We start from the raw sequence: 26,142 nt of genomic DNA, 5'->3' as shown, positions 1-26,142 counted from the left end.
GATTCAGACAGTTAGCAGGCCGATGCTAACATGCTAACATTTAGTAGGTCGGGGCTAAACAAGATAGCAGTTAGCAGACCGATGCTAACATGCTAACAATTAGTAGGTCGGGGCTAAACAAGATAGCAGTTAGCAGACCGGGGCTAAACAAGCTAGCAGTTAGCAGACCGGTTTAGCTAGCAAGCAGTTAGCAGGGGCTAGCAGTTAGCAGACCGGGGCAGGCAAGCTAGCAGTTAGTAGACCGGGGCTAGCAAGTTAGCCTTTGGGGGACATGGCGATGGGGGTAAGTCTGTTTTTGCCTCTTCGTGCGGTGACGTCAATAGACCAGTCGTGGAGTTAGTAGGGTTCCAAGTAGATCTAGGTAACTAGCAGGCCTAGCAGGTTAGCAGAATGGGCCTTCAGCTGGCGTCGCGTCTGAGGGGCCTGTTGGAATCGGCGGACAGATTGTCGGTATTCCAGTCGTAGAGGATCGGTGGTGTTCCGTGCCCCGTAGCGGCAGTAGAAGGGGTTCAGATGTTATAGCCCATGAGTGAGCCGGGAGACGGGTCTAGCATGGGCTAGTTGGTGCTAGCTCCGGGACAGAAACGTTAGCTGGGAGTAGTTCATCCGGGTTGTGGTTAGCTAGCTGTGATGATCCAGATGAAAAGGTTCAGAGTTTGTGGTAGGAATTCAGGGATATGGAGAGAAAAATAGGTCCAGTATGCTCTGGTTTAAAACGCGTTGTACGAACTGGCGAGAGCTTTCTGAGCTCAAATCAAATCAAATCAAATGTATTTGTCACATACACATGGTAAGCAGATGTTAATGCGAGTGTAGCGAAATGCTTGTGCTTCTAGTTCCGACAATGCAGTAATAACCAACGAGTAATCTAACCTAACAATTCCAAAACTACTACCTTATACACACAAGTGTAACGGGATAAAGAATATGTACATAAAGATATATGAATGAGTGATGGTACAGAACGGCATGGGCAAGATGGAGTAGATGGTATAGAGTACAGTATATACATATGAGATGAGTAATGTAGGGTATGTAAACATTATATTAAGTAGCATTGTTTAAACAGATAATAGCAGGCTTCCCCCTACATACATACATGTATAGACAGATAATAGCAGGATTCCCCCTCCATACATACATAGTATTGACAGATAATAGCAGGCTTCCTTCCTGTTTGGCCCTGTCTGGGGGTGTCCTCGGATGGGGCCACAGTGTCTCCTGACCCCTCCTGTCACAGCCTCCAGTATTTATGCTGCAGTAGTTTATGTGTCAGGGGGCTAGGGTCAGTTTGTTATATCTGGAGTACTTCTCCTGTCCTATTCGGGGTCCTGTGTGAATTTAAGTGTGCTCTCTCTAATTGTCTCTTTCTTTCTCTCTCTCGGAGGACCTGAGCCCTAGGTCCATGCCTCAGGACTACCTGACATGATGACTCCTTGCTGTCCCCAGTCAACCTGGCCGTGCTGCTGCTCCAGTTTCAACTGTTCTGCCTTATTATTATTGGACCATGCTGGTCATTTATGAACATTTGAACATCTTGGGGCCATGTTCTGTTATAATCTCCACCCGGCACAGCCAGAAGAGGACTGGCCACCCCACATAGCCTGGTTCCTCTCTTGGTTTCTTCCTAGGTTTTGGACTTTTCTAGGGAGTATTTCCTAGCCACCGTGCTTCTACACCTGCTTTAAGGCTGGGTTTCTGTACAGCACTTTGAGATATCAGCTGATGTACGAAGAGCTATATAAATAAATTGGATTTGATTTGATTTTGATTTGCTCCACTGAGGAGAATTACATAGAGACAGAGAACCAATTGAGAAAACATATCAATGGTTCTGAATGACAATCAATATTCATCAACACCATACATCATGATTCATGGAAATGTACAAGATTAAAATATAGCATTTTATAAAATATGAATACAAAGCATTTTAATGCATGAAGATCAAGTCAGTCAGGAAAATATATATTGAATAAAAAAAAGAGCAGAATGATTCATCACATCTGGGGACCATCACCACCAGCATGACTAGTATCTATGTGGACCCTACTACAGTTTAACCAGCTCAGCTATAGACTACACCAGCATGACTAGTATCTATGTGGACCCTACTACATTTTAACCAGCTCAGCTATAGACTACACCAGCATGACTATTACAGGGGCTGAGTCACTGGCTTACTGGGGCTCTCTCATGCCGTCCCTGGAGGGGGTGCGGCACCTGAGTGGGTTGATTCACTGTTGTGGTCATCCTGTCTGGGTTGGCGACCCCCCTTGGGTTGTGCCGTGGCGGACATCTTTGTGGGCTATACTCAGCCTTGTCTCAGGATGGTAAGTTGGTGGTTGAAGATATCCCTCTAGTGGTGTGGGGGCTGTGCTTTGGCAAAGTGGGTGGGGTTATATCCGGGGGTGTCCTCGGGTGGGGCCACAGTGTCTCCTGACCCCTCCTGTCTCAGCCTCCAGTATTTATGCTGCAGTAGTTTATGTGTCGGGGGGCTAGGCTCAGTTTGTTATATCTGGAGTACTTCTCCTGTCCTATTTGGTGTCCTGTGTGAATCTAAGTGTGCGTTCTCTAATTCTCTCCTTCTCTCTTTCTTTCTCTCTCTCGGAGGACCTGAGCCCTAGGACCTTGCCCCAGGACTACCTGACATGATGACTCCTTGCTGTCTCCAGTCCACCTGGCCATGCTGCTGCTCCAGTTTCAACTGATCTGAGCCCTAGGACCATGCCCCAGGACTACCTGACATGATGACTCCTTGCTGTCCCCAGTCCACCTGGCAATGCTGCTGCTCCAGTTTCAACTGTTCTGCCTTGCTATTATTCAACCATGCTTGTCATTTATGAACATTTGAACATCTTGGCCATGTTCTGTTATAATCTCCACCCGGCACAGCCAGAAGAGGACTGGCCACCCCACATAGCCTGGTTTCTCTCTAGGTTTCTTCCTAGGTTTTGGCCTTTCTAGGGAGTTTTTCCTAGCCACCGTGCTTCTACACGTGCATTGCTTGCTGTTTGGGGTTTTAGGCTGGGTTTCTGTACAGCACTTTGAGATATCAGCTGATGTACAAAGGGCTATATAAATATATTTGATTTGATTTGATTTGATTTGATTTGACTAGTATCTATGTGGACCCTACTACAGTTTAACCAGCTCAGCAGTACTATAACAGAGATAAAACCCAGGATAGAGGGGCTGAGTGAATGTGGTCTGGACTCTGTGTAGGAGGGTCATTGTGTCAGAGACACTGTAGAAGGACAGAGTACCTACCTTGTGATCCAGGTACACTCCTACTCTGGAGGACTGAGGGCCTGATACTTTAGTCTTAACATTATTGTGTCTGAAACAATAACCACCACTAAAGCACTGGTACTGTAAACTCCAGGACTTGTTATTGTATCCAAATACACCATCTGTCTCTGTTCTGCTGATGTCTTTATATGAGACTGCTGTAATAACAACATTACCACTCCACTCCACCTCCCAGTAACAGCGTCCAGACAGACCCTCTCTACACAGAACCTGGTACTGGTTGGTGAATCTGTCTAGTTGGTCAGGATATGGTTGGACTTGGTGTGTATAGGTAACCTTTCTGTTCCCTTCAGACAGAGAGAGGCGTGTGCCTGCTGTGTTTGGGTCCAGTGTGAGCTGACAGGAATCTGGGAGAAGAGCAGAGCAGAGACCAATGAGGGGAGTCAGAACAATAAGTTAAGTCAGATACTGTATCTACCCTGTCTTTGATTAGAGCACAGCAGAGATCAAATCAGAGAAATATGAGGAGTCAGATAGATACCCAGTCTTTGATTAGATCTACTATTGCTATATATTTCGAGAGGGATTGTTAGGAGTGTCAGTAAAAAGAGACAGTTAGTTACTTCACAATAAAGAGACTCACATTGTAACAACTGTTCTCTGGTCTTGGGCTCTGGAGGCAGTACAACCTCCACTATATTCACGACAGACACAAACACATTGACAGAGAGAGGGAATTTTATCATCATACCATATTCCACATGTATATGACTAGTAGGGAACTTTCAATGGTCTAAAGTTGATTTTCTTATTATTTTCAACACACCTGTAGTGGAGATCTTGGTCCATTCTCCTTTAAGGAAGTCTTCTAGTTTCTCTCTCAGTTCAGACACAGTCTTACTCACATCTCCAAAGTACTGAAGTGGACGGACAACGATGCTGGGTAAATCTGAAGATACACTGATACTGGAGAGAGACTGATAACTCTGGAGAGAGAGAGAGAGAGAGAGAGAGAGAGAGAGAGAGAGAGAGAGAGAGAGAGAGAGAGAGAGAGAGAGAGAGAGAGAGAGAGAGAGAGAGAGAGAGAGAGAGAGAGAGAGAGAGAGAGAGAGAGAGAGAGAGAGAGAGAGAGAGAGAGAGACTGATAACTCTGGAGAGAGAGAGAGACTGATAACTCTGGAGAGAGAGAGAGAGAGAGAGAGAGAGAGAGAGAGAGAGAGAGAGAGAGAGAGAGAGAGAGAGAGAGAGAGAGAGAGAGAGAGAGAGAGAGAGAGAGAGAGAGAGAGAGAGAGAGAGAGAGAGGAGACAGAGAGACAGAGAGACAGAGAGAGAACAGAATCAAATTATTGAAACTTCTAATTTCATATCAAATGTAACATGGCAGTTTAGATACCTGGAGGAAATGGATGTGATCCTCTGTGTGTGAGAGCTGCTCCAGCTCAGTGCTTCTCTTCCTCAGCTCAGCTATCTCCTGCTTCAGTTGCTCCAGGAGTCCTTCAGCTTGACTCACTTGAGCCTTCTCTTGGTCTCTGATCAGCTCCTTCACCTCAGAGCTCCTTCTCTCAATGGAGCAGATCAGCTGAGTAAAGATCTGATCACTGTCCTCCATTGCTGCCTGTGCAGAGTGCTGTAGAGAGAGAGAGAGAGAGAGAGAGAGAGAGAGAGAGAGAGAGAGAGAGAGAGAGAGAGAGAGAGAGAGAGAGAGAGAGAGAGAGAGAGAGAGAGAGAGAGAGAGGAAGCGCTGAGAGGAAGCTCAGCACTGAGAGGAAGCTCAGGCAGGTAGTTGGCTCCTCGTCAACCATCACTAACACTGAGTCACTACAACGTGTACCCAGGTGGACAGTGAGCTTCCTCACCAAGTAGCTGTAACCTAGTTAATAATAAGTTACCTGAGGTGAACCTACAAGGTTAACGAGGGCTGGTCTCATTGATAACAACAGTGATGCAGAACAATGGACTGGGAATAGAACTTTCAGAAGGTGATGCCACAGTGTTCAATACAACTAATAGGAGCTGGCAGGGTGAAACATCACCTAAAATAAGACCTGTTTTTGCAATACAACTAATAGGAGCTGGCAGGGTGAAACATCACCTAAAATAAGACCTGTTTTTTCAATACAACGAACAGGAGCTGGCAGGTTGAAACATGACCTAAAATAAGACCTGTTTTTTCAATACAACTAATAGGACCTGGCAGTGTGAAAAATGCCCTAAAATAAGGCCTAATTATTTTTGTGTTTACTTCAAAACAACGGCAAACAGCTGGGGCATATGGTAATATTATATAATTGGGCTCCTTGGCAAATGCAATTAACTAGTTTTATCAGAAATTGTTGTTAAAAATGTAGTGTCCAGCCTAGTCCTAGCCCCCACTGACGGCTGGTAGCGCTTGTCTGCCCTAAATCCCCACACTATCTGCGCGAACACACCCTGTGTGCCACCCTCCCTCCTGTTTAACCTTGAATTTAGTTAAGGAACAAACACTTTCCTTCGAGAAGAGACACATAGCTAACACATAGCTGAGAGCACACGAAACAAAAACCACTTGTGAATTTACCAAAACGAACCAACTCTTTACGGATCTGTTCTGTTTAACTGGTATGACCAGTTAAATGTACACTGTCCTAAACACAATCGAGTACTGTGCTTCTTCACCTGCATTGCTTGCGGTTTGGGGTTTTAGGCTGGGTTTCTGTACAGCACTTTGAGATATCAAAGATATGATGTACGAAGGGCTATATAAATAAATTTGATTTGATTAAACACCATGCAAAGCTGTCTTTGCTGTCTTCGTATCTTCGTATCCAAGATAATTGTGTCGTTTAGGTTTAGAGTGTGTAGTCTTAGAGTGATTATCTTAATTTACCGAGGTTAGCTAGCCAGCTATTTGTCGTCCTTAACGTAGGAGACTCTGCTAGCTAGCCAACAGCTAGCCAACGCTAGCCAACGTCTTCTGAATAGAACTCAACAACCCGATCGCATTCACAGGTAGTATCACATTTTCACTTCATTTCATTACAGTACAACGGTTTGATTTGTTTGATCGTAGCTAGCTACATAGCTAGCTACATAGCCGTCTTTGTATCAAAGATAATTGTGTAGTCTAGAGCGATTTTCTAGGTTAGCTAGCCAGCCATTGTCGTTCTTTTAACGCAACGTAACGTAAACAACACTGCTAGCTAGCCAGCTAGCCCCCGAATAGCAACACTGCAGAAACTATTACACTCAACGGAACGACTTGATTAGTGTAGTGTCAACAACGCACCCACTGCCAGCTAGCCTACTTCAGCAGTACTGTATCATTTTAATCATTTTAGTCAATAAGATTCTTGCTACGTAGCTTAACTTTCTGAACATTCGAGACGTGTAGTCCACTTGTCATTCCAATCTCCTTTGCATTAGCGTAGCCTCTTCTGTAGCCTGTCAACTATGTGTCTGTTTATCCCTGTTCTCTCCTCTCTGCACAGACCATACAAACGCTCCACACCGCGTGGCCGCGGCCACCCTACTCTGGTGGTCCCAGCGCGCACGACCCACGTGGAGTTCCAGGTCTCCGGTAGCCTCTGGAACTGCCAATCTGCGGTCAACAAGGCAGAGTTCATCTCAGCCTATGCCTCCCTCCAGTCCCTCGACTTCTTGGCACTGACGGAAACATGGATCACCACAGACAACACTGCTACTCCTACTGCTCTCTCTTCGTCCGCCCACGTGTTCTCGCACACCCCGAGAGCTTCTGGTCAGCGGGGTGGTGGCACCGGGATCTTCATCTCTCCCAAGTGGTCATTCTCTCTTTCTCCCCTTACCCATCTGTCTATCGCCTCCTTTGAATTCCATGCTGTCACAGTTACCAGCCCTTTCAAGCTTAACATCCTTATCATTTATCGCCCTCCAGGTTCCCTCGGAGAGTTCATCAATGAGCTTGATGCCTTGATAAGCTCCTTTCCTGAGGACGGCTCACCTCTCACAGTTCTGGGCGACTTTAACCTCCCCACGTCTACCTTTGACTCTTTCCTCTCTGCCTCCTTCTTTCCACTCCTCTCCTCTTTTGACCTCACCCTCTCACCTTCCCCCCTACTCACAAGGCAGGCAATACGCTCGACCTCATCTTTACTAGATGCTGTTCTTCCACTAACCTCATTGCAACTCCCCTCCAAGTCTCCGACCACTACCTTGTATCCTTTTCCCTCTCGCTCTCATCCAACACCTCCCACACTGCCCCTACTCGGATGGTATCGCGCCGTCCCAACCTTCGCTCTCTCTCCCCCGCTACTCTCTCCTCTTCCATCCTATCATCTCTTCCCTCCGCTCAAACCTTCTCCAACCTATCTCCTGATTCTGCCTCCTCAACCCTCCTCTCTTCCCTCTCTGCATCCTTTGACTCTCTATGTCCCCTATCCTCCAGGCCGGCTCGGTCCTCCCCTCCCGCTCCGTGGCTCGATGACTCATTGCGAGCTCACAGAACAGGGCTCCGGGCAGCCGAGCGGAAATGGAGGAAAACTCGCCTCCCTGCGGACCTGGCATCCTTTCACTCCCTCCTCTCTACATTTTCCTCCTCTGTCTCTGCTGCTAAAGCCACTTTCTACCACGCTAAATTCCAAGCATCTGCCTCTAACCCTAGGAAGCTCTTTGCCACCTTCTCCTCCCTCCTGAATCCTCCTCCCCCTATCCCCTCCTCTCTTCTCCAGACCATTTCCGGAGACCTTCTCCCTTACCTCACCTCGCTCATCAACTCATCCCTGACCGCTGGCTACGTCCCTTCCGTCTTCAAGAGAGCGAGAGTTGCACCCCTTCTGAAAAAACCTACACTCGATCCCTCCGATGTCAACAATTACAGACCAGTATCCCTTCTTTCTTTTCTCTCCAAAACTCTTGAACGTGCCGTCCTTGGCCAGCTCTCCCGCTATCTCTCTCTGAATGACCTTCTTGATCCAAATCAGTCAGGTTTCAAGACTAGTCATTCAACTGAGACTGCTCTCCTCTGTATCACGGAGGCGCTCCGCACTGCTAAAGCTAACTCTCTCTCCTCTGCTCTCATCCTTCTAGATCTATCGGCTGCCTTCGATACTGTGAACCATCAGATCCTCCTCTCCACCCTCTCCGAGTTGGGCATTTCCGGCGCGGCCCACGCTTGGATTGCGTCCTACCTGACAGGCCGCTCCTACCAGGTGGCGTGGCGAGAATCTGCCTCCTCACCACGCGCTCTCACCACTGGTGTCCCCCAGGGCTCTGTTCTTGGCCCTCTCCTATTCTCGCTATACACCAAGTCACTTGGCTCGGTCATAACCTCACATGGTCTCTCCTATCATTGCTATGCAGACGACACACAATTAATCTTCTCCTTTCCCCCTTCTGACGACCAGGTGGCGAATCGCATCTCTGCATGTCTGGCAGACATATCAGTGTGGATGACGGATCACCACCTCAAGCTGAACCTCGGCAAGACGGAGCTGCTCTTCCTCCCAGGGAAGGACTGCCCGTTCCATGATCTCGCCATCACGGTTGACAACTCCATTGTGTCCTCCTCCCAGAGCGCCAAGAACCTTGGCGTGATCCTGGACAACACCCTGTCGTTCTCAACCAACATCAAGGCGGTGGCCCGTTCCTGTAGGTTCATGCTCTACAACATCCGCAGAGTACGACCCTGCCTCACACAGGAAGAAGGCGCAGGTCCTAATCCAGGCACTTGTCATCTCCCGTCTGGATTACTGCAACTCGCTGTTGGCTGGGCTCCCTGCCTGTGCCATTAAACCCCTTCAACTCATCCAGAACGCCGCAGCCCGTCTGGTGTTCAACCTTCCCAAGTTCTCTCACGTCACCCCGCTCCTCCGTTCTCTCCACTGGCTTCCAGTTGAAGCTCGCATCCGCTACAAGACCATGGTGCTTGCCTACGGAGCTGTGAGGGGAACGGCACCTCAGTACCTCCAGGCTCTGATCAGGCCCTACACCCAAACAAGGGCACTGCGTTCATCCACCTCTGGCCTGCTCGCCTCCCTACCACTGAGGAAGTACAGCTCCCGCTCAGCCCAGTCAAAACTGTTCGCTGCTCTGGCTCCCCAATGGTGGAACAAACTCCCTCACGACGCCAGGACAGCGGAGTCAATCACCACCTTCCGGAGACACCTGAAACCCCACCTCTTTAAGGAATACCTAGGATAGGATAAGTAATCCCTCTCACCCCCCCTTTAAGATTTAGATGCACTATTGTAAAGTGACTGTTCCACTGGATGTCATAAGGTGAATGCACCAATTTGTAAGTCGCTCTGGATAAGAGCGTCTGCTAAATGACTTAAATGTAAAATGTAAATGTAATGTCATGTCTTATCATATTATGTCTTGTTCCTGTTCTTTCTCTTCACTCTGTCTCCCTCTGCTGGTCGTATTAGGTTACCTTCTCTTTCTCTCCTCCTCCAGCTGTTCCTCATCTCCTCTAACTACCTCGTTCACCCTTTTCCCACCTGTTCCCTTTTTCCCTCTGATTAGGTCTCTATTTCTCTCTCTGTTCCTGCTTCTTTCTTTGTCAGATTCTCATTTGAGTTTCTCATGCCAGAAACAAACTTTCGTCTCGTTTGCTTCATCCCTGTCCCGCCCCGTCCTGTCGGAATCTGCCTGGCAAGTGCATCCTGTACTCAGCTAACTGTCTTATCGTTTGTACTGTGTCCAGTTCATCTGATGCTACGTGAGATCAGGTACCACTGTTCCTCTACGACCCGCGCCTACGCAGAGAGACCTGCAGCCTGTCGCCGCTAACCCAGCTATTCTCCTCTGCTGCTAAGAAGGGGGCTCTTTTGTAATTATCAGAAGGACTTTTTGTTTCATTTGTCGCCCTCTCTGCGGGTTGTCTATTTTGCCATTATCTACATCTGAAGAGGATCTATGTCTTCCCTGTGTTTACATTAAAGGACTCTGTTTTTGAATACCGCTTTTGGGTCCTCACAAAAGTGCAAAACACACCACCTCTTCCCTCCTAATCTGACCTTTGAATCTTGGTCCACCAACCTTTCTTTGGAGGGCATATAAATGTCGTCCCTTGTGCTCAGTCCCATCTCTTCTGCCACACATCTATCAAAATGGCTCTGATCTTCCATTTGTCCTCATGTCTTCCCAGTGGAACATTAATGTCAATTATATCTTGTTTTAAAGCTATTTTAGCTAATTGGTCTACAATTTAATTTCCTTCCACACCTGAATGTGCTGTGACCCAGCAGAATCTCGCTACTACACCCATTCTCTCAATTCTCCATTATAACACTCCAATAGTATGGCAGCTGCTCGGCCTCCGACTGCAAGGCACTGCAGAGGGTAGTGCGAACGGCCCAGTACATCACTGGGGCCAAGCATCCTGCCATCCATTACCTCTATACCAGGCGGTGTCAGAGGAAGGACTTAAAAATGGTCAGACTCCAGCCACCCTGGTCATAGACTGTTCATTCTGCTACCGCATGGCTAGCAGTACCGGAGAGCCAAGTCCAGGACCAAAAGGCTCTTTAACAGCTTCTATCCCCATGTCATAAGACTCCTGAACATTTATTCAAATGGCTACCCAGACAATTTGCATTGCCCCCCTCCCCCTCTTTTACACCGATGCTACTCTCTGTTGTTATCATCTACGCATAGTCACTTTAATAACTCTACCTACATGTACATATTATAATAATAATAATAATAATCAATAATAATAATAATTATTATTATTATATTATTATTACATATTATATGTACATATTACCTCAACTGACCGGTGTCCCCGCACATTGACTCTGTACCACCCTGTATATAGTCTCACTATTGTTATTTTACTGCTGCTCTTTAATCACTTGTTAATTTTATTTCTTATTCTCATCCATATTTTTTTTAACTGGTTGGTTAGGGGCTCATAAGTAAGCATTTGAGAGTAAGGTCTAAACTTGTAGTATTCTGCGCATGTGACTAATAAAACTTGATTTGATTTAGTAGGTGACTCCTATTAGATTTACCAGATGATAAACTATTCAATACAGACAGAGAATCTGAGTATACTATAATCCTAACAGGTTGTACGTCCTCCACCCACTGGAGGGCAACTATTATCACCAACAGTTCAACTGAGTATACTGACAGTTCATCTGTTAGTTTTCTACATATCTGCACATCAAATTCAGGAAGGTAAACTCCTGCTCCTGAGCTCCACTATCTGGGTTCTACATATCTGCACATCACATCCAGGAAGGTAAACTCCTGCTCCTGAGCTCCACTATCTGGGTTCTACATATCTGCACATCACATCCAGGAAGGTAAACTCCTGCTCCTGAGCTCCACTATCTGGGTTCTACATATCTGCACATCACATCCAGGAAGGTAAACTCCTGCTCCTGAGCTCCACTATCTGGGTCCTTGGATCCATCTACCCCTACTCCCCCCTCAACTCTAACCGATAAAGAGTGAAAACCAATAAATAAACCCTCAACAAGAGAAAATAAAATTGGAAAATACGCTAAAAGAAAAAAGAATAGTAACCCTCCTCAGGAACCACAAAAACCTCACACGACCAACTACTTCTTCTATGATATAAAAGCGGTCCGCAAATGAACGTTAAAGGTGCATGGCGCCACCTACTGTGCTGGAGTATCTGTGAAAAGTGGTAAAAAAGCATAACAACTTCTACCAATGTAATTGTCAACCAGTTTCCCTTTATCACTGACTTCTGACCAATCTGTCCTTTTCTCTACCAAGGTCAGATCAACAACAGGATCTGGGAGTAACCATGGAGGAACATCCCCTATCACCACAGAAGGGCCAACCTCCAACTCCCTCAAACCACTTTCATCAGCAAGCTTTCCAACTGTCCAAACAAAAACCACTGCCTTGTCTACTAGTATATTCCCAACAGTCATCTAGAACAGTAGCAGTGGGATGCTCAACCTCACAGCCTTTCAACCCAATAAGCTAATGACAATGTATTACGCCATATATCCAAAGGCATCTCACCTGCCTCCACTAGTAAGACACATACAGATGTTGATTTAAATGCATCAATACATGTCCTTAAAGCTGTATACTGGATTCTGTCCAGGTTCTGAAGACAAGTCTGTGCCACTGTTCCATAAACTCTACACCCGTAATCAACTGTTGTCCTGATCAGAGCTCTATAAATATCCATCAACGATTGTCTGTCAGCACCCCATTCATATCCAGAGACCCACACAACCAACTACCATGAAAGTGTTGGAGAGGAAACTTTTATAGGGGATGTTAGTGTATTGCTTACTGTTTATTTCTCAAAACCGAATAACTGAAAGACAATCTACAGACTGCAGAGAGAGAGAGAGAGAGAGAGAGAGAGAGAGAGAGAGAGAGAGAGAGAGAGAGAGAGAGAGAGAGAGAGAGAGAGAGAGAGAGAGAGAGAGAGAGAGAGAGAGAGAGAGAGAGAGAGAGAGAGAGAGAGAGAGAGAGAGAGAGAGAAACATATCATTACAACACTGTACATAGACATAATATAACGTTTCTTCTTCTTTGGAGTTTAACGGCGGTTGGCTTCCAATATGTTGCATTACTGCCCCCAACTGGACTATAATATATATCCATTATACTTTGTGATACAAAAGGGGAAATTATGATAATACTCAATAAAAACATTTCAACGAACCCTACAGTCATTAAAAACCCACTACCCAATTCCACTACTTTGACCCTGTCTGCTCCTGCACCATGACAACTAACCCTACAGTCATTAAAAACCCACTACCCCATTCCACTACTTTGACCCTGTCTGCTCCTGCACCATGACAACGACCTGGGAGGACGGGACACCACCACTCAACACACCCTGGAACTCTTCTGAAGTTAAATCTCATATGACCAAATACTTCTCTGCAGCTGCCATCACAACATATATTTTCTGTGATTTACGTTCCATTTCTGCACCAGATTCTTCTTTATCATGTCCATTGATGTCAGACTCTGGTTCTGAACTCTTCACTACACCTTCTACCTCACTTAACTCTCCCTCATCCATTTCCATTTCACCTCCAGAACTCAGTCTGGCGCACGGCTCACTCTGTTTGCACTTGAATTACAACATTTGCAACGTCTCTATTGCTTTGAAACTTTTATGAGTGTATTGCTTACTGTTTATTTCTATGATCTAGAGAGAGAGAGAGAGAGAGAGAGAGAGAGAGAGAGAGAGAGAGAGAGAGAGAGAGAGAGAGAGAGAGAGAGAGAGAGAGAGAGAGAGAGAGAGAGAGAGAGAGAGAGAGAGAGAGAGAGAGAGATCCATGTTAATGTATAGGGGACATGAGTCAGTCATGGTTATTCATGGTTATGTGATGATGTAGCCCCGCCTGCAACTTCAAAATCGGTGTCTTCCTAATAGGGAATGTGCTCTTGGTGTAACGGTCAAGATGTTGGTTTCTCCTGCAGTAGACCTGGGTTCATATCCTGTCAGTTACATTAACCAGTCTATTGTCTGAAAGGGGTCCAGACAGCCTGTTTCAAAAGTGGGGTCAGTGGCATTGGAGAGGGGCCCCTCTCCTCTCTCTCTGACTGGAGGAGAGAAGTGAAATGGTGTGTCTCCTCTGGTCAACAATACTCACCTTGAGAGACTCCACAGCCTGTTGGAGCTCCTTCAGCTCCTTCTCCCTCTCCTGGAAATGCTGCTGGACCTTCTGTTGACTCATCCCCAGCTGCCTCTGTGGAGAATCACTCTTCAATGAGCTATCAAGCTTTATTAGTCCAGTAGATCAAATAGTATAGTAATGTGACATAGGGCCCATAGAGGAAGGTCTACAATCTTGATGGTCCATTTTCTATATGATATTTATATGTTGCTATGTGATTGATTATAGTTTTATGTTAGATGTACATAACATGTACCAAGGGGTTGAGACTGAACTTTGGACTCATAAAAGGGCGTTTAGCATGATAATAGTGTTTGACTTTAGAAAATGGTGATACATTTGGAGAATCTGGGTTAACATGTAAATATACTCAAAGTTTGTGTTCATATTTGTTCTGCCATGGATCGATTTCATTTTAATTCTCATATTCAAACAGTCTTAGTACCTACTGTATCTTTAATTCTTTGTTTATCAGACAGTCACCAACAAGTTGGTCTGGTCTTACCTGTTTCTCAGTCCTCTCTGCTGCAGCTGACACTGTATCATGGCCTTTATGTTCATCCATCACACACTGATAACAGATACACTGCTGATCGGTACGACAGTAAACCTCCAGCAGTTTGTCATGATGAAAGCAGATCTTCTCCTGTAGTTGTGTGGTGGCTTTGACCAGCTTGTGCTTCTTGAAAGCAGGAAATTCATAGTGAGGTTGGAGGTGAGTCTCACAGTAAGGGGCCAGACACACCAGACAGGACATGAGGGCTTTCTGCTTTCTGGTCCCAGTGCAGAAATCACACGCCACATCTCCAGGTCCAGCATAGCACAGAGCAGGAGGGGGAGCAGCCTGTAGTCCTGTCTTCTTCAGTTTCTCCACCACTTCAGCCAGCACGATGTTTCTCTTCAGTATAGGTCTTGGGGTAAAGGTCTGTCTGCACTGTGGACAGCTGTAGACACCTTTCAGATCATCCTGATCCCATCTTTCTTTAATACAGCCCATACAGTAACTGTGTCCACAGGCAGTAGTCACCGGATCCTTCAGTAGATCCAGACAGACGAAGCAACAGAACAGTTCCTGATTCTCTGCCATTTTGGTGCTCTCTCCCATAGGTTAAACAATGGCAGTGTCGAAGATGACTTTCTGTTCAGTGTCAAAGATGACTTTCTGTTTCATGGAACTCTACACCAGAGGAGGGGGAGTGGCTTCCTACTGGGCTGTGTTCTCAGTATGTAGAGGGAGTGGCTTCCTACTGGGCTGAGTTCTCTGTATCTACAGGGAGTGGCTTCTTACTGGGCTGAGTTCTCTGTATCTACAGGGAGTGGCTTCCTACTGGACTGAGTTCTCTGTATCTACAGGGAGTGGCTTCCTACTGGACTGAGTTCTCTGTATCTACAGGGAGTGGCTTCCTACTGGACTGAGTTCTCTGTATCTACAGGGAGTGGCTTCCTACTGGACTGAGTTCTCTGTACCAGGGATGGACAGAAATTATTGCATTTATTAATTTTACATTGACATTTTAGTCAGTTAGCAGACACTCTTATCCAAAGAGACTTTCAATTTGTGCATTAGTATATCTTAAGACAGCTAGGTGAGACAACAATATATTACAACCGTATCAAGTACATTTTTACCTCAACAAAGTATTTATCAACATTTTTACATATACATTTATATTTAATTCATTTAGCAGACAGTCTTATCACACCATAGTACTAGCAACAAGTTGTGAATGAGATCAAATCGTCATGAAAAGCTAATACACCGATGAGTTTCTCTCTTTCATACAAACTTTGAGAAATAGCGAGGAGCTCCCTCGATGTGTTTTGTGCGGGAAATTGCCTAGTAATGAGAGAATCAAAATGAACAAATTCATATAACAACACGTCCTGACCAAACATCCACAGCATGATGGTAAACACAGGGAATTCTTTCAGGGCAGAATGCTTCAGGAAACAGTGCTTTCACAGTGGAGAAGTCAGTCTGCTAGCAAGGCATTGTCATTTTATACCAGGTGATGATAAGAAATAAGGGACTACTATCTCATAGTAGTAGATGTGAGTTTCTCTTTCAAACAATCCCCTGGCCTTGTACACAGCTAATAGCTAACGTTAGCCAAAGCAAGCTAGCTAGCTACTGATAGTGCAACCCTAAATAACAGCACAGATGAAGATGAAAAATGATCAGAACTACTGTAGAAACTATTGTTGAAAACAAGTCTAGGTTGGAACAGGTGCGGTTAAAATACAAGTCATAATTTTTTGTTCTGAACTGGAATAAACTGATTGAAGCGAGATACTTTTTTGAGGCGAACACACACCGTTCTGGGTTGCTCATCGACAGCAGGAAGTGGTCTCCTGCCTAACTGAGAACAGACACACGCACACAGTTCTGGGTTGCTCATCTACAGTAGGAAGTGGTCTCCTGCCTAACTGAGAACACACACACACACACCGTTCTGGGTTGATCATCTACAGCAGGAAGTGGTCTCTTGCCTAACTGAGAAAGCAGTAGATGTCCTGGTCCAGTTTGGCACCACATACCTTTGTCAGTCAGGATTCTCAACTCTGGATTACTTTTTAAACAGTACAGAAACAGTCTCAATGCTGAGCAGTGTTGCACTGTCAAACTGATCCCAGAACAGACATGCTTGTTGAAAACTTCAACCAGCCACATACCTCTCATTAGGACTGTGTGTGTTTTCTGGTCTACATCCGTTTGATTGTTTTTTGAAACATTTGTGTTATTTAAATTGAACCTTTATTTAACAAGTTAAGAACAAATTCTTATTTACATTGACTGCCTACCCCGGCCAAAGCTGGACGACGCTGGGATAATTGTGCGCCGCCCTATGGGACTCCCAATCACGGCCGGTTGTGATACAGCCTGAATCAATCAGTTTATTCCAGTTCAGAATTAAAACTATGACTTCTATTTTAACAGCAGCAGCTCCGAACTAGACTTGTTTTCAACAACAATTTATACAGTAAGATGTACAGTAGGTCTGATCATTTTTCATCTGTACTGTTACTTAGGGTTGCACTATCAAAAAGCCTGCTTGCATCTGTGTGATGTGATCAATCAATTTGATCAAGTTCAGAATGAAAATTATTTATTGAATTTTAACAGCAACAGTTGCAACCAAGACAGATATCTTTGAGTTTTTAATGGGGAAAATAAACATTAATAGCTTTTTATGGCTATTTCAATTTCATGATTTTTTGTCTGTATTGCATTTGTTTTAGGCATAAGGGCAATGAAATGTACCAATATTTACGTAGAGTTGCATACGTTCCTCAGCTTGGGTCCCAGGAAAACACAGAATTTCTCATTTGGGTCCCAGGTTGAAAAAGTTTAAGAACCCCTGGTGTAGCTCATTGATTTGTAGCTCTGATGCAGTTGGTACCTCAGATTATGAGCCTATCAAGTGTTGTGAATGAGGTATGTAGTACCCATAGAAGACCACAGGGAGGAGCAAGAGAGCTATAAACCCATACAGTTTTTCTCTTTAAATACCCTGAACCTAACAATCAATCAAATGTATTTTTAAAGCCCTTTTTACATCAACAGAAGTCACAAACTGCTATACAGAAACTCTAACCCTACATATAACCTATTTTATCCTGATCCCTAATTCTAGGGTAGGGTAGCCTAGAACAAGTTTAGAAACTATTTTAGTAATAATATTATGTTAGTAAATACCATTATAGTGCTAAATAACATTTTGATAACAAAATATTTTGCACTTTTTTTGTCATTAGTTGTTTTATTATATTTATTATTGCAAGGCAGAACACTTGACCAATAAAATACATTAGTTTTAGTAAACGTGCATTATGACATGTTAATATGTTCGAACCGCTGACTTAACAAGCTTTTGGCGGGGCTTGTTGAGTTGGCTACTTGTACTCGACCTAAACTAATCTTATCTGTCTTATGCTGCCACCTATTGGAATTATTTAGCAGTATCAGCAGTACGAAGTAAAATGTATATCCTTTAATTACTCAGAATTTAGTGAAATGTTGTAGTTCACTTTATCACTAACAGCCATAAAAAACAATGTATATCATAACAAACAATGAAACTGACAGAAGGCGACTCCAGTATGGCAGAGTTGCAAAGAATAAGCCATATTTCAGACTGGCAAATACAAATATTAAGATGGGAAAAAGAACAGACCCTGGACAGAGGAACTCTACCTAGAAGGCCAGCATCCCGGAGTCGCCTCTTCTCTGTTGACATTGGGACTGGTGTTTTGCGGGTACTATTTAATGAAGCTGCCAGTTGAGTACTTGTCTGTTTCTCAAACTAGATACTCTAATGTACTTGTTCTCTTGCTCAGTTGTGCACTGGGGCCTCCCACTCCTCTTTCTATTCTGTTTAGAGACAGTTTGCGCTGTTCTGTGAAGGGAGTAGGTCACAGCGTTGTACGAGAGCTTCAGTTTCTTGGCCATTTCTCACATGGAATAGCCTTCATGTTCTCAGAACAAGACTAGACTGACGAGTTTCAGAAGAAAGTTTTTGTTTCTAGCCATTTTGAGACAGTAATCGAATCCACAAATGCTGATGCTCCAGATACTCAACGAGTCTAAAGAAGTCCTGACATTTAATCCTAGTAAAAATGGCCTGTTTTAGGTCAGTTAGGATCACCACTTTATTTTAAGAATGTAACATGTCAGAATAATAGTAGAGAGAATGATTTATTTAAGCTTTTATTTCTTCCATCACATTCCCAGTGGGTCAGAAGTTTACATACACTCAATTAGTATTTGTTAGCATTGCCTTTAAATTGTTTCACTTGTGTCAAACGTTTCTGGTAGCCTTCCACAAGCTTCCCACAATAAGTTGGTTGAATTTTGTCCCATTCCTCCTGACAGAGCTGGTGAAACTGAGTCAGGTTTGTCGGCGTCCTTGCTCGTTCTGGGATTAATTTGCACTTTTCGCTCCAAAGTAGGTTAATCTCTAGGAGACAGAACGTGTCTCCTTCCTGAGCGGTATGACGGCTGCATGGTCCCATGGTGTAAATGCTTGCGTACTATTGTTTATACAGATGAACGTGGTACCTTCAGGTGTTTGGAAATTGCTCCCAACGATAAACCAGACTTGTAGAGCTTTACCATTTTGTCTGATTTCTTTTGATTTTCCCATGATGTCAAGCAAAGAGGTACTGAGGTTGAAGGTAAGACTTGAAATACATCCACAGGTACACCTCCAATTGACTCAAATGATGTCAATTAGCCAACAGAAGCTTCTGAAGCCATGACATTTTCTGGAATTTTCCAAGATGTTTAAAGGCACAGTCAACTTAGTGTATGTAAACTTCTGACCCAATGGAATTGTGATACAGTGAATTATAAGTGAAATAATCTGGCTGTAAACAATTACTGGAAAAATGACTTGTGTCATGCACAAAGTAGATGTCCTAACCAACCTGCCAAAACTATAGTTTGTTACCAAGAAATTTGTGGAGTGGTTGATAAACTAGTTTTAATGACTCCAACCTAAGTGTATGTAAACCTCCGACTTCAACTGTGGATAGTCATTTACAACATTAACGATGTCTACACTGTATTTCTGATCAATTTGATGTCATTTTAATGGACACAATTCTTTATTTTCTTTCAAAAACAAGGACATTTATAAGTGACTCCAAACTTTTGAATGGTACATGAAAAAACATACAAATAAGTTGAGTTAATTCTATTTATAAATATATATTTAGATGGGTGACATTATCTGCCAAAGAAACACCCCCCTTAACATATAAACACAAACACTGGACACAGACACTGAAAATTGAAGCTTTTTTAATATATATCTGGTAGCTTTCAAAAGAGCCTTTGCTTTGCTGAGTAGTTAGTTTTCAGGAATGTGCTGCCTGCCTTCAGAGGAGTCTGTCTGTGAAAAATGATAAGTTAATAAGTTAATGTCACGCTTCTTATTTTTTTTAAATGTAATCTTTATTTAACTAGGCAAGTCCGTTAATAACAAATTCTTATTTACAATGACAGCCTACGGGGCAACAGTGGGTTAACTGCCTTGTTCAGGGGCAGAACAACAGATTTTCACCATGTCAGCTCGGGGATTCGATCCAGCAACCTTTCGGTTAATTGCCCAACACTCTAACCACTTTCACAGAGGGCTAGTTTCCTTTTACATGTGAGTCATTGAGCAGAGGCAGGTTGCCGTAGTAACGGAGACTCCACTGGGTAAAGGCTTGAAGAGCTCACCCCAGGAAATATTGCCTGTTACTTGGTAAGAGGTACTGATCAAGGAGGAAGTGCAGGGGGGCAGACTAGGGAGGAGGACGGTACTGTGCCAATGGAGGAGGAAGAGGGGTGAGTCTGCGTTCTGACTCAAAACAGTAGAGAGGCTACTCTACCTTCTCTCTCTCTCTCAACAGCACTCTGCACAGGCAGCAGTGGAGGACAGTGATCAGATCTTTACTGAGCTGATCTGCTCCATTGAGAGAAGGAGCTCTGAGGTGGAGCTGATCAGAGACCAAGAGAAGGCTCAAGTGAGTCAAGCTGAAGGACTCCTGGAGCAACTGAAGCAGGAGATAGCTGAGCTGAGGAAGAGAAGCAATGAGCTGGAGCAGCTCTCACACACAGAGGATCACATCCATTTCCTCCAGGTAACTAAACTTCCTTGTTACATGTGAAATTAACTTAATGTGAAACTATTCATTTCAATCATTGTGTTGTCCTGTCTGTCTCTATTTCCATCTTTTTTTCTGTCCCTCTCTCTGTCCCTCTCTCTCGCTCTGTCTCTCTGTCCCCGTCTCTCTGTCCCTTTCTCTCTCCCTGTCTCTGTCCCTCTCTCTCTCTCTCTCTCCCTCTCTCTCTCTGTCCACCTCTCTCTCTTGCTCTCTGTCTCCTTCTCTCAAAATCTCTCTCTCTCTCTTTCTCTCTCTCTTGCTCTCTGTCTCCTTCTCTCAATCTCTCTCTCTGTCTCTCTCTTTCTCTCTCTCTCTCCAGAGTTATCTGTCTCTCTCCAGTATCAGTGTATCTTCAGACTTACCCAGCGTCGTTGTCGGTCCTATTCAGTACTTTGGAGATGTGAGTCAGACTGTGTCTGAACTGAGAGAGAAACTAGAAGACTTTCTTAAAGGCGAATGGACCAAGATCTTCACTACAGGTGTGTTGAAAATAATAAGAACATCAACGTTAGACCATTGAAAGTTCCCTACTAGTCATATACATATGGTATGATGATAACATTCCCTCTCTCTCTGTCAATGTGTTTGTGTGTCTGTAGTGAATATAGTGGAGGTTGTACTGCCTCCAGAGCCCAAGACCAGATAACAGTTGTTACAATGTGAGTCTCTTTATTGTGAAGTAACTAACAGTCTCTTTTTACTGACACTCCTAACAATCCCTCTAGAAATACATAGCAATAGTAGATCTAATCAAAGACTTGGTATCTATCTGACTCCTCATATTACTCAGCTCTGATCTCTGCTCTGCTCTAGTCAAAGACAAATACAGTATCTGACTTAACTTATTGTTCTACTCTTCTCATCAGTCTCTGCTCTACTCTTCTCCCAGATTCCTGTCAGCTCACACTGGACCCAAACATAGCAGGCACATGTCTCTCTCTGTGTGAAGGGAACAGAAAGGTGACACGTACACATCAAGTCCAACCATATCCTGACCATCCAGACAGATTCACCAACTACTACCAGGTTCTGTGTAGAGAGGGTCTGTCTGGACGCTGTTACTGGGAGGTGGAGTGGAGTGGTTATGTTATTACAGCAGTCTCATATAAAGACATCAGCAGAAAAGAGACAGGTAATATATTTGGACACAATAACAAGTCCTAGAGTTTAAAGTGCTCTAGTGGTGGTTATTGGTTCAGACACAATAATGTTGAGACTAAAGTATCAGGCCCTCAGTCCTCCAGAGTAGGAGTGTACCTGGATCACAAGGCAGGTACTCTGTCCTTCTACAGTGTCTCTGACACAATGACCCTCCTCCACAGAGTCCAGACCACATTCACTCAGCCACTCTATCCTGGATTTTATATATGTTATGCGTTTTGTCTCACTGGTACTGCTGAGCTGGTTAAACTGTAGTAGGGTCCACATAGATACTAGTCATGCTGGTGTAGTCTATAGCGGAGCTGGTTAAACTGTAGTAGGGTCCACATAGATACTAGGCATGCTGGTGTAGTCTATAGCTGAGCTGGTTAAACTGTAGTAGGGTCCACATAGATACTAGTCATGCTGGTGTAGTCTATAGCTGAGCTGGTTAAACTGTAGTAGGGTCCACATAGATACTAGTCATGCTGGTGTAGTCTATAGCTGAGCTGGTTAAACTGTAGTAGGGTCCACATAGATACTAGTCATGCTGGTGGTGATGGTCCCCAGATATAATGGTCTTCTGTACAATAATTTGTCTGACTGTAAAGTTGAATTAAAATGTAATGTATTTATTTGTTATCAAATACAATGTTTTAATCTTGTAAATGTCCATGAATCATGATGTATGGTGTTGATGTATATTGGTTGTCATTCAGAACCATTGATATGTTTTCTCAATTGGTTCTGTCTCTATGTAATTCTCCTCAGTATCATTGAACAGCTTGTAGGCTTGTCCCTAATTGATGTGTTCCCTGTCACCTGGGGCTGCATGGAAAATGGCCCAGGACCTAAAGGACAATTCAGGACTAGTCAGCCCACGACAAACTGGTATCACTTACTTTCTACTAAACTATATGGTCTGGTTTCCCAGATACAGATTAATCCTAGTCCTGGACTAAACAGTATGTTCAATGTAGATGTCCGGGAAACCGGCCCGAAATGTGTCATCTTTTATCCTCCAATACTGCTCAGTCAAGCAACATTAAACCTGTCCAGCAGGTGGTGGTATTGACCAAACAATAAAACCAGCAGATATCTTGACTTGCCACTCAGTTTATCAGTAATGTTCAAAATAGTACTTTAATATCATTGGAGATTGATGGTCTTTTTGATCCACGATCCAGAGTCAGGAACAGATGAAGTTAGGTCTGCTACTGTTCAGTGATTAAATATGATTTATGGTGATGGGAAATAAAAAATACAACACTAAACTTCATCTAGTAATAGTTTTCCTTTGTTATTTATTCCAAGGTGTGTCTATAACTTCTAAATATATTGTGTGGAGGTGAGCTAGTGGTGTGGCTGATAGAATAGAATGAAAAGGGGGAGGAAGAGTGGAGGAGTGAAGGGCTGTTAAAGAAACCAGATGAGGAAGAGGAACATGTTCAGAGGAATAACTGGCTCTGTTCCAAATGGTTCCCTATTCTCTACGTAGTGCACTACGGTGCTTCTGACCAGGTCTAAAGTAGGGTTCTACTATGTGAACAATTAGATCCTAATATGAAGGCAGAGACTATTTAACTGTTTAATAGAACAGTCCTTAATACAAGCAGCTGCAGGGAGCTCTACCTGTGATTTCACAGGGAAGAACTTGATGAGTAAATGGTTCCATGACTCTGATATAGTGTGAGGTTATAATACAATCATATTGTTACACAACAGTCCTTAATACATCAACAGTTCCAGAACACAATGGCCTTGTGTCAGGGTGCAGACATATCAGGAGTCTATGAAAGGCAGAACATCACTGTCCAACACAGAACATATCCCTTGAGAAGTTACAACAGCTCACCCCAAATTCTGCCACCGCAATCCCCCCTTTGATGGCATGGAAACCATAGGCATCACCAGGCATAATATATCTGAGCTGTTGTTAGACAGAATTGAAAACCTTCTGAATTCTGGGAAAATGACATTTTACACAGAAAGGGGTGGAATGGAATGGAACTTCTAAAAGATAATTTAATAATCACAATCTGGGGATAAAGAGGGTTCATAGGATCTGGGGATAAAGGGGGTTCATAGGATCTGGGGATAAAGGGGGTTCATAGGATCTGGGGATAAAGGGGGTTCATAGGATCTGGGGATAAAGGGGGTTCATAGGATCTGGGGATAAAGGGGGTTCATAGGATCTGGGGATAAAGGGGGTTCATAGGATCTGGGGATAAAGGGGGTTCATAGGATTCGGGGTCATTTAGAGAGCAGTAGGAACTAGCATCTCCAGTAGGATATTTGGATCCCCAATAAAGGGTGAAACAGTGGTGAGCTCTGTCAGGTCATTCAAGTTGACTTCTGTGGTCACATGACCATCTGTTGGGGAGGAGATACTTCTGTTTCACACAATCTCCTCACCAAGGTCCTCAGGCAGAAGGACAGACCACTCTCTCCTCACCAAGGTCCTCAGACATGAGATCAGACCACTATCTCCTCACCAAGGTGCTCAGGCGTGAGAACAGACCACAATCTCCTCACCAACGTCCTCAGGCGTGAGAACAGACCACTCTCTCCTCACCAAGGTCCTCAGGCATGAGAACACTGCACAAACCCCACCCACTAATTATATCCCCTGTTTACAGTAGCTTCCCCCTGTCTGATAATGGCCACAGACTTAGCAACCACAATGGAGGAATACGGGATGTAAGTACAACACTCTGCCCCCACCACCGCACAAACCCCAACCCTTATCCACTAGGGGAAAATCCAAAGCCAATCTATTTTGTAAGTTCTTGGTACGTGTAGCTACAAGTTCAGCAGTCAATGCTTCCACAGGAGTGGCAGTAGCATTCCCCATTCTTTCTTCTTCATTAGCTAGTTCTCTAATGGAATCAAGCTCAGTTGTTATGCCATAATTGGGAAGTAATGAAGAGAAACAACGTTTTGCAGGGACAGCTACAATGGTCTTCCTGTACAAATAGGAGAGAGGGTGATTTGGGGTTACTGGAATATCTTCTTTTTTTCACCTTTATTTAACCAGGTAGGCTAGTTGAGAACAAGTTCTCATTTACAACTGCGACCTGGCCAAGATAAAGCACAGTAGTTCGACACATACAACAACACAGAGTTGCATATGGAGTAAACAAACATATAGTCAATAATACAGTAGAAAAAGTCTAAATACAGTATGTGCAAATGAGGTAAGATAAGGGAGGTAAATAGGCCATGGTGGCGAAATAATTACAATATAGCAATTAAACACTGGAATGGTAGTGGTGCAGAAGATGAATGTGCCAGTAAAGATAAATAAATACAGTATGGGGATGAGGTAGATACATGGCCTGTTTACAGATGGGCTATGTACAGGTGCAGTGATCTGTGAGCTGCTCTGACAGCTGGTGCTTAAAACTTATTGGTGAGTATTGAATAGCTTGGATAAATAAGGTGCCCAAAGTAAACTGCCTGCTACTCTGTCCCAGATGCTAATATATGCATATTAGTAGTAGTATTGGATAGAAAACACTCTGAAGTTTCTAAAACTGTTTGAATGATGTCTGTGAGTATAACTGAACTCATATGGCAGGCGAAAACATGAGAAAAATCCAACCAGGAAGAGGGAACTCTTGAGGCTTGTAGGTGTCTATGGGGTCATTTTTCACTTCCTAAGGCTTCCACTAGATGTCAACCGTCTTTAGAAACTGGTTTGAGGATTATACTATAAAGGAGGGGCTCATGAGTTCTGTTTGAGTACTAATTAATTGCCCACCTCAACAACAGCCCCTTCACATTACACTCCATGCAGTTTGGCCTCAGAGCGAAACACTCCACAGAAACAGCCAACTGCTTTCTTCTGGAAAATGTGAAGTCCAAGAGGGACAAAGGGGGCATTGTTGGGGCGGTGTTTCTGGGCCTAATGAAGGCTTTTGATACGGTTAACCATGAGATTCTCTTCACAAAATTGTCCAAGTTAAACTTTTCCCCCGATGCCTTGAGATGGATGAAATCATACGTTGAAGGCAGAACTCAGTATGTCAGAGTGAGCAATGAGCTGTCACCAACTCTTAGCTATGTTGTGGGCGTGCCCCAAGGGTCAATACTGGGGCCCCTTCTGTTCAACCTGTACATTAATGATCTGCCTTCTGTCTGTACTGGGTCTGAAATTCAAATGTGTGCAGATGATACAGTGATATATGTGCATGCAAAGAACAAACAACAAGCTGCACAAGAACTCACTACTGTAATGGTCCAGGTTACAAAGTGGCTCAGTGACTCGTGTTTGCATCTCAATGTGAAAAAAACTGTCTGCATGTTCTTCACAAAGAGGGCAACTGATGCAACTGAGCCAGATGCCTATATATCAGGGCAGAAGCTCAAGGTGGTATCTGATTTTAAGTACCTTGACATCATACTTGATTCCAACCTCTCTTTTAAAAAGCAGGTGAAAAAGGTCATTCAAATAATCAAATTCAACCTAGCTAATTTCCGATTTACACGAAATTGTTTAACT

The 26,142-nt window shown here is 44.0% G+C and overlaps 1 protein-coding gene and 1 pseudogene across 3 annotated transcripts; one reads left to right on the top strand and one right to left on the bottom strand.

Annotated features, from left to right (window-relative positions):
• Positions 1–3,036: 3,036 nt before the first annotated feature.
• LOC124037531 (tripartite motif-containing protein 16-like) lies at positions 3,037–14,978 on the bottom strand. Of its 3 annotated transcripts, none has more exons than XM_046352327.1 (6): positions 14,350–14,978; positions 13,821–13,916; positions 4,646–4,879; positions 4,079–4,238; positions 3,896–3,946; positions 3,037–3,659 (listed from the first exon to the last, which is right to left on the bottom strand). In XM_046352327.1, the coding sequence occupies exons 1-6, from the start codon at positions 14,947–14,949 to the stop codon at positions 3,139–3,141; spliced, it is 1,662 nt and encodes a 553-aa protein (XP_046208283.1). In that variant the 5' UTR covers positions 14,950–14,978; the 3' UTR covers positions 3,037–3,138. The 3 variants fall into 3 exon arrangements, with proteins under 3 accessions (XP_046208283.1, XP_046208284.1, XP_046208285.1); XM_046352328.1 differs by having other exon boundaries at positions 4,079–4,169; XM_046352329.1 differs by having other exon boundaries at positions 3,412–3,659; positions 4,158–4,238.
• A 5,226-nt stretch (positions 14,979–20,204) lies between these two features.
• Positions 20,205–21,933, top strand: LOC124037537 (annotated as a pseudogene).
• The last annotated feature ends 4,209 nt before the right edge of the window (positions 21,934–26,142 follow it).

Source organism: Oncorhynchus gorbuscha, linkage group LG06, assembly GCF_021184085.1.
Source record: "Oncorhynchus gorbuscha isolate QuinsamMale2020 ecotype Even-year linkage group LG06, OgorEven_v1.0, whole genome shotgun sequence".
NCBI lineage: Eukaryota > Metazoa > Chordata > Actinopteri > Salmoniformes > Salmonidae > Oncorhynchus > Oncorhynchus gorbuscha.
Note: the sequence above shows the minus strand (reverse complement) of the source record. Positions and strands in the feature narration are given on the sequence as shown.

Coding starts and splice junctions, on each gene's coding strand:
- LOC124037531 (XM_046352327.1), bottom strand. CDS start 14,949: ATGGGAGAGAGCACCAAAATGGCAGAGAATCAGGAACTGTTCTGTTGC. Junction 13,917..14,349: donor CAGAGAGGACTGAGAAACAG/GTAAGACCAGAC, acceptor GATTCTCCACAG/AGGCAGCTGGGGATGAGTCA. Junction 4,239..4,645: donor ATCACATCCATTTCCTCCAG/GTATCTAAACTG, acceptor CTCTCTCTCCAG/AGTTATCAGTCTCTCTCCAG.